This window comes from Nanorana parkeri, unplaced genomic scaffold (assembly GCF_000935625.1).
Source record: "Nanorana parkeri isolate BGI_ZX_2015 unplaced genomic scaffold, ASM93562v1 scaffold947, whole genome shotgun sequence".
Taxonomy (NCBI): Eukaryota; Metazoa; Chordata; class Amphibia; order Anura; family Dicroglossidae; genus Nanorana; species Nanorana parkeri.
In genome coordinates, this window is record NW_017307215.1 from 107,311 (window position 1) to 118,538 (window position 11,228).

General features: G+C 51.6%; 1 protein-coding gene across 1 annotated transcript in view; it reads left to right on the top strand.

Moving 5' to 3' along the window:
* ADAM15 (ADAM metallopeptidase domain 15) overlaps positions 1-11,228 on the top strand; it is a 38,851-nt gene that overhangs the window by 20,805 nt on the left and 6,818 nt on the right. Inside the window, exons 12-20 of the mRNA XM_018566418.1 lie at positions 549-726; positions 5,174-5,266; positions 5,504-5,699; positions 6,900-7,008; positions 7,393-7,588; positions 8,514-8,591; positions 10,134-10,245; positions 10,328-10,475; positions 10,723-10,819. Coding sequence (XP_018421920.1) covers positions 549-726; positions 5,174-5,266; positions 5,504-5,699; positions 6,900-7,008; positions 7,393-7,588; positions 8,514-8,591; positions 10,134-10,245; positions 10,328-10,475; positions 10,723-10,819 — 1,207 coding nt within the window. The remainder of the gene's footprint in view (positions 1-548; positions 727-5,173; positions 5,267-5,503; positions 5,700-6,899; positions 7,009-7,392; positions 7,589-8,513; positions 8,592-10,133; positions 10,246-10,327; positions 10,476-10,722; positions 10,820-11,228) is intronic.

An 11,228-nucleotide genomic window follows, 5' to 3' on the forward strand; every position in this document is an offset into this window, starting at 1 on the left:
GGGGGGGTTGACCCATAGTAGAGTGCCTACCATTGCAGGGGGAGTGGTGACCCATAGTAGAGTTCCTACCATAGCAGGGGGAGTGGTGACACATTTTAGAGTCCCGCCACATGCAGGCTGGCAGGTAGAGAGCTCCACTCTGACTATAGAGCTACAACACAGCCAATTGTCATGTTTAGTTCTAGAGCAACTCATACACAAACTTAGTACATATCTCCATCACTGACCGTCCCTGAGGACTGCAGAGTGGGAACTGAGCTTCATCCTGCAGGGACATGTAGGGAGAGGGACATGGTCTCTCAGACTGATCAAATCTCTGTACATGGCAGCTAGAGGCACAGGACCCCAAGGACAGGATTGTCACACACAGGGCCCCAAGGACAGGATTGTCACACACAGGGCCCCAAGGACAGGATTGTCACACACAGGGCCCCAAGGACAGGATTGTCACACACAGGGACTCCAGGACAGGATTGTCACACACACACACACGGGTAATACTGTTATGTGGTGAGATGTGATAATGTGATAGTGTTTGTATGCGGTAGGTACATGCCCGGTTTGGAGTTCAGTAACTGCAGTCGCTCGGAGCTGGACGCCATCTTCAAACAAGGAGGAGGGAAGTGTCTGTTTAATGTCCCCAGTCCCTCCAGTGTGTTTGGACAGGCGCGTTGTGGAAATCTGGTGGTGGAGAAAGGCGAGGAGTGCGACTGCGGCCTAACACAGGTGAGAACCACCGCCCCCTTCCAACTTTCATATCACGCTGCACCTTATTTATCAAAGAGTGACCTGCACATTCCATAGCACATAATATGGTAGAGGAGTACCAAACCTAATCATTCTTACCCCAAAGAATTGTTCCTGTATGGCAGCTTCAGACCTAACTGCTCGTACCAGAAAGAATCCTTCCTGTAGGTCAATACACAACCTAACTGCTCTTACTAGAATTAATCCCTCTGTCCTGTAAATCATTCCCCCCCCAAATAAATGCTTCATCTGCCTTTTAGCCATATCCAATTTTGCTCCTCGAAACTACGTCAAATCTACGCGTTCCAGGGACCAGGCTGTTCCCCTTCATCAGGGCTGAGGGGGCCTCATATAAAATCAGGACTTGGTCTGGTTCATGTTCTAAAGAAAAGTGTGTACTGTGGGAAGGATTACTCTGACATCCGGTGGTTTGAGTATTCATAAGTGGGGGGGGGGGAAGATTGAAGAGGGGCTCAGCCTGGCCCAGAAACGCGTTGGTTTATCAATCATTTGAATACATTTTGGACTCTCTCATTCTTTGGTCTCGGGATTGCCTCTGTGATGTCCTAGCCGGCTGTGTGTAGCCTAGTCATAGCATTGGGTTAATGAAGGACTTTACTCCGGGAGCCCCATTTGTAGCCATCGCATCTGAGAGCCCCATTCGTAGCCATCACATCTGAGAGCCCCATTCGTAGCCATCGCATCTGAGAGCCCCATTCGTAGCCATCACATCTGAGATTCTCATTTGTAGCCATCGCATCTAAGAGCCCCATTCGTAGCCATCGCATCTAAGAACCCCATTCGTAGCCATCGCATCTGAGAGTCCTATTCGTAGCCATAACATCTGAGAGCCCCATTCGTAGCCATCATATCTGAGAGTCCCATTCGTAGCCATTATATCTGAGAGCCCTATTCGAAGCCATCGTGTCTGAGAGCCCCATTTGTAGCCATCATATCTGAGAGCCCCATTCGTAGCCATCACATCTGAGAGCCCCATTTGTAGCCATCGCGTCTGAGAGCCCCATTCGTAGCCATCATATGTGAGAGCCCCATTCGTAGCCATCACATCTGAGAGCCCCATTTGTCGCCATCACATCTGAGAGCCCCATTTGTCGCCATCACATCTGAGAGCCCCATTTGTCGCCATCACATCTGAGAGCCCCATTTGTCGCCATCACATCTGAGAGCCCCATTTGTCGCCATCACATCTGAGAGCCCCATTTGTCGCCATCACATCTGAGAGCCCCATTTGTCGCCATCACATCTGAGAGCCCCATTTGTCGCCATCACATCTGAGAGCCCCATTTGTCGCCATCACATCTGAGAGCCCCATTTGTCGCCATCACATCTGAGAGCCCCATTTGTCGCCATCACATCTGAGAGCCCCATTTGTCGCCATCACATCTGAGAGCCCCATTTGTCGCCATCACATCTGAGAGCCCCATTTGTCGCCATCACATCTGAGAGCCCCATTTGTCGCCATCACATCTGAGAGCCCCATTTGTCGCCATCACATCTGAGAGCCCCATTTGTCGCCATCACATCTGAGAGCCCCATTTGTCGCCATCACATCTGAGAGCCCCATTTGTCGCCATCACATCTGAGAGCCCCATTTGTCGCCATCACATCTGAGAGCCCCATTTGTCGCCATCACATCTGAGAGCCCCATTTGTCGCCATCACATCTGAGAGCCCCATTTGTCGCCATCACATCTGAGAGCCCCATTTGTCGCCATCACATCTGAGAGCCCCATTTGTCGCCATCACATCTGAGAGCCCCATTTGTCGCCATCACATCTGAGAGCCCCATTTGTCGCCATCACATCTGAGAGCCCCATTTGTCGCCATCACATCTGAGAGCCCCATTTGTCGCCATCACATCTGAGAGCCCCATTTGTCGCCATCACATCTGAGAGCCCCATTTGTCGCCATCACATCTGAGAGCCCCATTTGTCGCCATCACATCTGAGAGCCCCATTTGTCGCCATCACATCTGAGAGCCCCATTTGTCGCCATCACATCTGAGAGCCCCATTTGTCGCCATCACATCTGAGAGCCCCATTTGTCGCCATCACATCTGAGAGCCCCATTTGTCGCCATCACATCTGAGAGCCCCATTTGTCGCCATCACATCTGAGAGCCCCATTTGTCGCCATCACATCTGAGAGCCCCATTTGTCGCCATCACATCTGAGAGCCCCATTTGTCGCCATCACATCTGAGAGCCCCATTTGTCGCCATCACATCTGAGAGCCCCATTTGTCGCCATCACATCTGAGAGCCCCATTTGTCGCCATCACATCTGAGAGCCCCATTTGTCGCCATCACATCTGAGAGCCCCATTTGTAGCCATCGCGTCTGAGAGCCCCATTCGTAGCCATCGCATCTGAGAGCCCCATTCGTAGCCATCGCATCTGAGCGTCCCATTCGTAGCCATAACATCTGAGAGCCCCATTCCGTAGCCATCGCATCTGAGAGCCCCATTCCGTAGCCATCGCATCTGAGAGCCCCATTCGTAGCCATTGCATCTGAGCGCCCAATTCTAATCACATCTGAGAGCCCCATTTGTAGCCATCACATCTGAGAGCCCCATTTGTAGCCATCACATCTGAGAGCCCCATTTGTAGCCATCACATCTGAGAGCCCCATTTGTAGCCATCACATCTGAGAGCCCCATTTGTAGCCATCACATCTGAGAGCCCCATTTGTAGCCATCACATCTGAGAGCCCCATTTGTAGCCATCACATCTGAGAGCCCCATTTGTAGCCATCACATCTGAGAGCCCCATTTGTAGCCATCACATCTGAGAGCCCCATTTGTAGCCATCACATCTGAGAGCCCCATTTGTAGCCATCACATCTGAGAGCCCCATTTGTAGCCATCACATCTGAGAGCCCCATTTGTAGCCATCACATCTGAGAGCCCCATTTGTAGCCATCACATCTGAGAGCCCCATTTGTAGCCATCACATCTGAGAGCCCCATTTGTAGCCATCACATCTGAGAGCCCCATTTGTAGCCATCACATCTGAGAGCCCCATTTGTAGCCATCACATCTGAGAGCCCCATTTGTAGCCATCACATCTGAGAGCCCCATTTGTAGCCATCACATCTGAGAGCCCCATTTGTAGCCATCACATCTGAGAGCCCCATTTGTAGCCATCACATCTGAGAGCCCCATTTGTAGCCATCACATCTGAGAGCCCCATTTGTAGCCATCACATCTGAGAGCCCCATTTGTAGCCATCACATCTGAGAGCCCCATTTGTAGCCATCACATCTGAGAGCCCCATTTGTAGCCATCACATCTGAGAGCCCCATTTGTAGCCATCACATCTGAGAGCCCCATTTGTAGCCATCACATCTGAGAGCCCCATTTGTAGCCATCACATCTGAGAGCCCCATTTGTAGCCATCACATCTGAGAGCCCCATTTGTAGCCATCACATCTGAGAGCCCCATTTGTAGCCATCACATCTGAGAGCCCCATTTGTAGCCATCACATCTGAGAGCCCCATTTGTAGCCATCACATCTGAGAGCCCCATTTGTAGCCATCACATCTGAGAGCCCCATTTGTAGCCATCACATCTGAGAGCCCCATTTGTAGCCATCACATCTGAGAGCCCCATTTGTAGCCATCACATCTGAGAGCCCCATTTGTAGCCATCACATCTGAGAGCCCCATTTGTAGCCATCACATCTGAGAGCCCCATTTGTAGCCATCACATCTGAGAGCCCCATTTGTAGCCATCACATCTGAGCATCCCATTCGTAGCCATCATATCTGAGAGCCCCATTCGTAGCCATCGCATCTGAGAGCCCCATTCGTAGCCATCGCATCTGAGCGTCCCATTCGTAGCCATAACATCTGAGAGCCCCATTCCGTAGCCATCGCATCTGAGAGCCCCATTCCGTAGCCATCGCATCTGAGAGCCCCATTCGTAGCCATTGCATCTGAGAGCCCCATTCGTAGCCATCGCATCTGAGAGCCCCATTTGTAGCCATCACATCTGAGCATCCCATTCGTAGCCATCACATCTGAGAGTCCCATTTGTAGACGTCGCATCTGAGAGTCCCATTTGTAGCCATCACATCTGAGCGTCCCATTCGTAGCCATCACATCTGAGAGTCCCATTTGTAGACGTCGCATCTGAGAGTCCCATTTGCCACCATCCAGAGACTCACACCAAATGTCTTCCAGATCTCCTCTGCCCTTCTTACTTTATGGTGCCCCAGATTGCCCTCCGTATTATAGACATGGCTTTCTACCAACGCATGGCAAGATTGTATCACCCTTTTTCTACCTCTCACAATCTTATTTGCTTTTGCAGCTGCTGCCTGGCATTGAGTGCTGCTATTTAGCTTACTGCCACCTTCTTTTTCCTTCTGCCTAGTTCCCTGCTCACTGTCCTCCCCTCCCCACTGCAGGAGTGCACGGACCCATGCTGCAATGCCTCCACCTGCCAGTTGGTGGCCGGAGCTGAGTGCGCCTCGGACGGACTGTGCTGCGAGCAGTGTAAGGTAAGTGCGTTCTCTGCGGTCAATCTTGGTGACCACTTGATTTTTTTTCTCAAACGTTTGCCCTGAGATGGCGTAAACAATCCCGGCTTGAATGGAGAAGAGCGAGCAGCTTCTCAGAGGCACGCCCTCCATCTTGTGTGACTTTTCTGCTGCAGTTTGAGAACCAAATGTGGCCCCGAATAACAAACAGAAGATGGGAGAGCACAATGGAGCCTCACTTTTCTCCTCTCTCTTCAGATACAGCCATTGGCTACTCTGTGCCGGCCGCCCCTTGGGGACTGTGACCTTCCTGAATACTGCAATGGAGTATCGCCTCACTGCCCCGCCAACACCTACCTGCAAGATGGGGAGACCTGCGCAAGAGGACAGGCGCACTGTTACAAGGGAGAGTGCCGCACTTTAAAGAGCCAGTGTCAGAGCGTGTGGGGCCCAGGTGAGGAAGGGTCCCCTGGGTGAGCAGACATAGGAGGGGCATATAATTTTTCTGAGGAAGGCAAACCAGTATCAGAAGATGTAGGTTCCAGGTGAGGATGGGGCCCCCAAGTGGTCATGGTCACCTCCTGAAGGGATGCAAACATGGAAGCAAACCAGTGTCTGACCATGTAGGTCCCAGATGAAGATGGGCCCCCAAGTGGGAGGACACAGGTGGAGGCGGCATATCCACCTTCTGAGGGATACACACAGGGGAAGAGAACCAGTGTCAGAGCATGTGGAGCCCATGTAAGGATGGGGCCACCAGGTGGGGGGACACAGGAGGAGGCGGCATATCCACTTCTGAGGGATGCACACATAGAGGCAAACCAGTGTCAGAGCATGTGGAACCCAGGTGAGGATGGGGCAACCAGGTGGGAGGACACAGAAGGAGGAGGCGGCGGCATATCCACCTCCTGAGGGATGCACACGGGGGAAGAGAACCAGTATCAGAGCATGTGGAACCCAGGTGGGGATGGGACCACCAGGTGGGAGGACACAGGAGGAGGCGGCATATCCACCTTCTGAGGGATGCACACATGGAGGCAAACCAGTGTCATAGCATGTGGAGCCCAGGTGGGGATGGGGCCACCAGGTGGGAGGACACAGGAGGAGGCGGCATATCCACCTTCTGAGGGATGCACACATGGAGGCAAACCAGTGTCATAGCATGTGGAGCCCAGGTGGGGATGGGGCCACCAGGTGGGAGGACACAGGAGGAGGCGGCATATCCACCTTCTGAGGGATGCACACATGGAGGCAAACCAGTGTCATAGCATGGGGAACCCAGGTTAGGATGGGGCCCACGGGTTGGAGGACACAGAAGTGGCACATTCATCTTCTGGGGAATGGACACGTGGAGGCAAACTCCGTGTCAGAGCATGTGGGGCCAGTGCTAGAAATGCGAGCGTGCAGCCTGGTACCAGAACCACGAGCACAGGAGAAAGGGTGAGCGGTGTGGGTACAAGGGACGGGCAGTGGTGGCGTCAGCCAGGCCAGGGATGTGGGCACAATAACATGGGTACATGCTGATATGGGGGTCAGAACACCTAACCTGTGCTGGGATATTGTCTCTTAGCAGTCGAGGCGAAAAGGCCAAAGTGTGCCCATCCACCTACCTCTTAGCCTGGCTCTGCGCTTAACCAGCCCCTTATCTTTGCAGGGTCCTCTCCAGCTCCTGAGGCTTGCTTCAAGAAGGTTAATATGAGAGGGGACCGATTTGGCAGCTGTGGACGGAGAACCAATGGCACTTACCTGCCCTGTTCACCAAGGTATGTACACAAGGCGGGTAACACGCTCCTGCAAAGGCCAATCAACCTATTACAGAATCCCCTCTATGGGTGACCATGGTGACTGTTCCTTTTATCCCTTGGCGACTCTACTGGTGAGATCTGTATGCTGAGTTCCCAGCTCCGCCCACCTGCCCGCCCATTATAAAAGAGAACCCACCACCTTTCGGCATTTTTTAAATTTATACTATAGAGAATATAGCATGAGGATTGGGAACACCCCCAAGCTGGGTGTGAACTCATCAGGGAGATCCCATCACTGGAGCCCCAGAAAGATAGAAGGCGGCTAATTTGACCAGATTCAACAATAATGTCACTTTTGTGTGGTCTGTCCCTTTAAGGCCTGTACCTGACTGTCTCTTGCAGGAACGCTCTTTGCGGCACCATCCAGTGTCAGGGCGGGAACGATCAGCCCCTTGTGGGCTCCGGTGCAAAATCAGTTACCGTGAAGGTGACCGTTAACGGGACAGAGGTCTCCTGCCGCGGCACAAACTTTAACATGGGCGACGATATCTGGGACCCGGTCCTGGTGAAGACGGGGACGGTGTGCGGTCTTGGGAAGGTGGGTCCAGCCTGTGAAAGTCATGTATGTGGGGGAAATGGGAAATGACTATTACTTTGTATCTCTTTATCCCCGGTCTGATAGTACATGGAATGTTCTTCCGGGATTGTGGTGCTCACACATATAGGGGATTATTTTTAGATTTTGTTTGCTCTTTTTTTTTAAATTCAATCAGTTTGGGAAAACTTTATTCGTCCTCAGTGTGGGAGTAAAGCCGAATATTCGAGCACAAAATGTATTCAGATGATGGAAACCTGAACTGGCTGGGAGGAGCCATCATCACTTGGTTGGGTGACCTGACAAATAGCGGATCCTTGTATTGGGCCATCATACTGTGGGGATGGAGGGGAATATTCCGGCTGTTTCAGTCACAATGTATTCTTCCATGATGTCACTGACGGATCTTTAAAGGAGAACTATGAGGCGAGTGAAAATTACCCAACCTCATAGTTCGAGCCAACGTGTGACAATGAAACTGTCACACGTCGGCTCAATAGATCAGGAAGTGAGCGAACACATAGCAACGCTCGCTCACTTCTCGATCTATCCCTGCAGGGAGCCGGCTCTCCCCTGTCCGATCCTCCAGCGCTGACTGGCGGAACGGACAGGGGAGGGGGCGGGTACAGCTGGCTCTGCCTCTAGATAGGTAGAGCCAGTTGTCAATCAGGCAGCTGGGTGGATCCAGACAGTATTGTCGGGATCTGTCCCGGCTGCGGCGTCTCAGTATATAGTGAGCTGTAGCCCGCGGTTTACTGAGCTTTGGGTGACGGGAGGACGCAAGTTTGTGTCCTCCAGTTACCATTAGGAGAACTATGGGGAAAAGCCCTAACCCCATAGTTCTCCTTTAAGAAACAATGGACATCATGCCATAGACATGTGCAGTGACCCCTCACACCTGAGACTGACCGCCACCATCTTTTTACAGGTCTGTGTGGACCAGCGATGTCAGGATGTCGCAGTTCTGAAAGCGCTGACCTGCACGAACAATTGCAACGGGCACGGGGTAAGGAGGGGGGTTCTCAGTTTTGTATAGTTCTGTTATACTGGAATCATGTGACTTGGCTCCATGTCTGTACTTCTGTCTCTCTGTCTGTCTGTTCACTCATTTCCTTCCATTCTGTCTGTGTGTCTGTCTGTTCCATGACTGCTGTCGGTTTGTCAATTCTACTCTGTCCACGCCACAATTCCTGCCCCTCCATCTTTCTCATACCCAAGCTGGTCATACACGGTACTATTTGTTATCTTCATACCCCAGATTCCTCCATCAGTGCTAAGCAGTGTGGATGGAGGAATGCCCTGCCATTGCTATTGCATTGTGACAGGCGGCGGCTGCTGATTGGCTCCAAGCACCATACAGGCAAAGATTTACCAATTGTCTCTTTTGATCTCCTGATGAAGGGATGCCGGGGGGAAGGGTGATGACAGGGGCCCCCATTGTGTGAGTTACGGCATCGTATAGTATATGGCCAGCTCTAGTTTCTTATCAATTCACCTTCCCCGCATTCTGTGTGTCTGTCCAGCTCCCTGTTCACTCTCTTTATATCTCTCTCTCTGTTCTTGATGTATGTAGGTCTGTCCCTCCCTCTGTCTGTTCTTTGACATCTCTCTGTCTGTCCATCTCTCAATCTGTTCTTTGATGTCTGTCTGTCCGTTCCTCTCTGTCCATTCTGTCTGGCTGTCCATCCCTCTCTCTGTTCCTTGACATGGTTGTCTGTCCATCTCTCTGTTCACACTCTCTATCTCGCTCTCTGTTCTTGATGTATGTAGGTCTGTCCCTCCCTCTGTCTGTTCTTTGACATCTCTCTCTCTGTCCATCTCTCAATCTGTTCCTTGATGTCTGTCCGTTCCTTTCTGTCTATCTCTGATGTATGTCTGTCTGGCTGTCCATCCCTCTCTCTGTTTCTTGACATGTTTGTCTGTCCATCTCTCTGTTCCTTGATATCTGTCCGTTTGTCGGTTCATCTCTCTGCTCTCTCTGTCTGTCCATCTGCCTCTATGTTACCTGCTGTTTGTCTATCCGTATTTGTTCCTTATGTCTGTCCATCTCTCTATCTTTTCATTGACATCTGTCTGTCAGTTTATCTTTGTCTGTCTGTCCATCAGTCTCTCTATTCCCTGCTGTCTGTCCTTCTCTCTATTAGTTCATTGATGTCTGTCCGTCTTTCTGTTACCTAAAGTCTGTCCATCTCTTAATCCCATCCCTGACACTTTCCAATCCCTCTGTCTGTCCGTTATCTTCCATCCTCATTTCCTGTTCCTGACGCCTGTCTGTCCATTCATTTCTCCCAGTCTCACTGGCTGTCCATCTATCCCTCTGTTCCCTGGCATCTGTCTGTCCGTCCATCCATTTCTCCCAGTCTCACTGTCTTTCTGTCCATCTATTCTTCTGTTCCCTGACATCTGTCTGTCCATCCATTTCTCCCAGTCTCATTGTCTGTCTGTCTGTCTGTCTGTCCATCTATCTCTCTGTTCCCTGACATCTGTCTGTCCGTCCATTTCTCCCGCTCTCACCTTCTGTCTTGTGTCCCCGTTCTGCCCCCTCCAGGTGTGTAATAGTAACAGTAATTGTCACTGTGACCGCGGTTGGGCTCCCCCGGATTGCGGCAGGTCTGGAGATGGCGGCAGCGTTGACAGCGGTCCGATGGCTCTGGAGCGCGGTCAGTATGCAGCATTATTATCCCGTGACGCCCGTCCTATGCCGCGGCTGTTTTGTGCCACCTAACGTGTACCATATTACAGGGGGCGGCTCCATCTCCACCACCATCATCCTCATCGTCCTCCTCCTCCTCGTCGTGATCATCCTGGTCGTCTTCTGCTACGTGAAACGCGTCTCTCTGCAGAGGAAAATCTCCGGCCTCTTCAGCAACGGCAGCAAATGTCAATATCGGTCTGTTGCGCTTTTCTGGGAGCTCTGCCCCAAAATAGGCACCCCCCCTACCCCTCCCTTTCCTAGGGGTTTATCTGCAGCCCTGCATGTGACAGCTCCTCCACTTCAGCACTTTATAGCTGGGTGAACATTAAACAAATAGCATTCCCTGCCATACAAGTCCCAGTGTATCTTATTTGGGATTATCCATAATGCTTTTTGGTCAGTGTATTGTGTAATCACTTCCTCTTCTCCTCTCTCATTATAGAGTGACGCAGAACAGCAGCGAGCTCCGCCCACAGCGCCCTCCTCCGCCCCACTGGACTCAGAGTACCGAGTTGCAGGTGATGTCTGCAAGCAACCAGGTGAGCAAAAAAATTGGCTCGTGGGGCGCACTTGTCCATCGCGGTAAAAGTGACGCAGTGTGTATATTGTTAGCTCAGCTGGCAATAACGGGGGGGGGCCGGGCGCAGCATGTTAAGGTTCTAATATACAGATATGAAATCTTATTGGCTGGCGTGCTGGATTTACAGGTGAATAGGTGACACTGATGCAAATGCATGTTCTGCCCCGTCCGGGCTGCTGATTTCTGATTGGCTGTTATGGATTAATATGCGCAGTAGGAACAGAGGTGTCACCTCCAGGTGCCGCTACCTGTCATACCAAGAGCCCGGCAGCACCATGTTCTGTATGTTACCTCCAACTGAATTAACCCGACACTAACCAATCGCCATCTCTTTCTTCTCTCCTCACCCACCAATCCAATCATCTGTG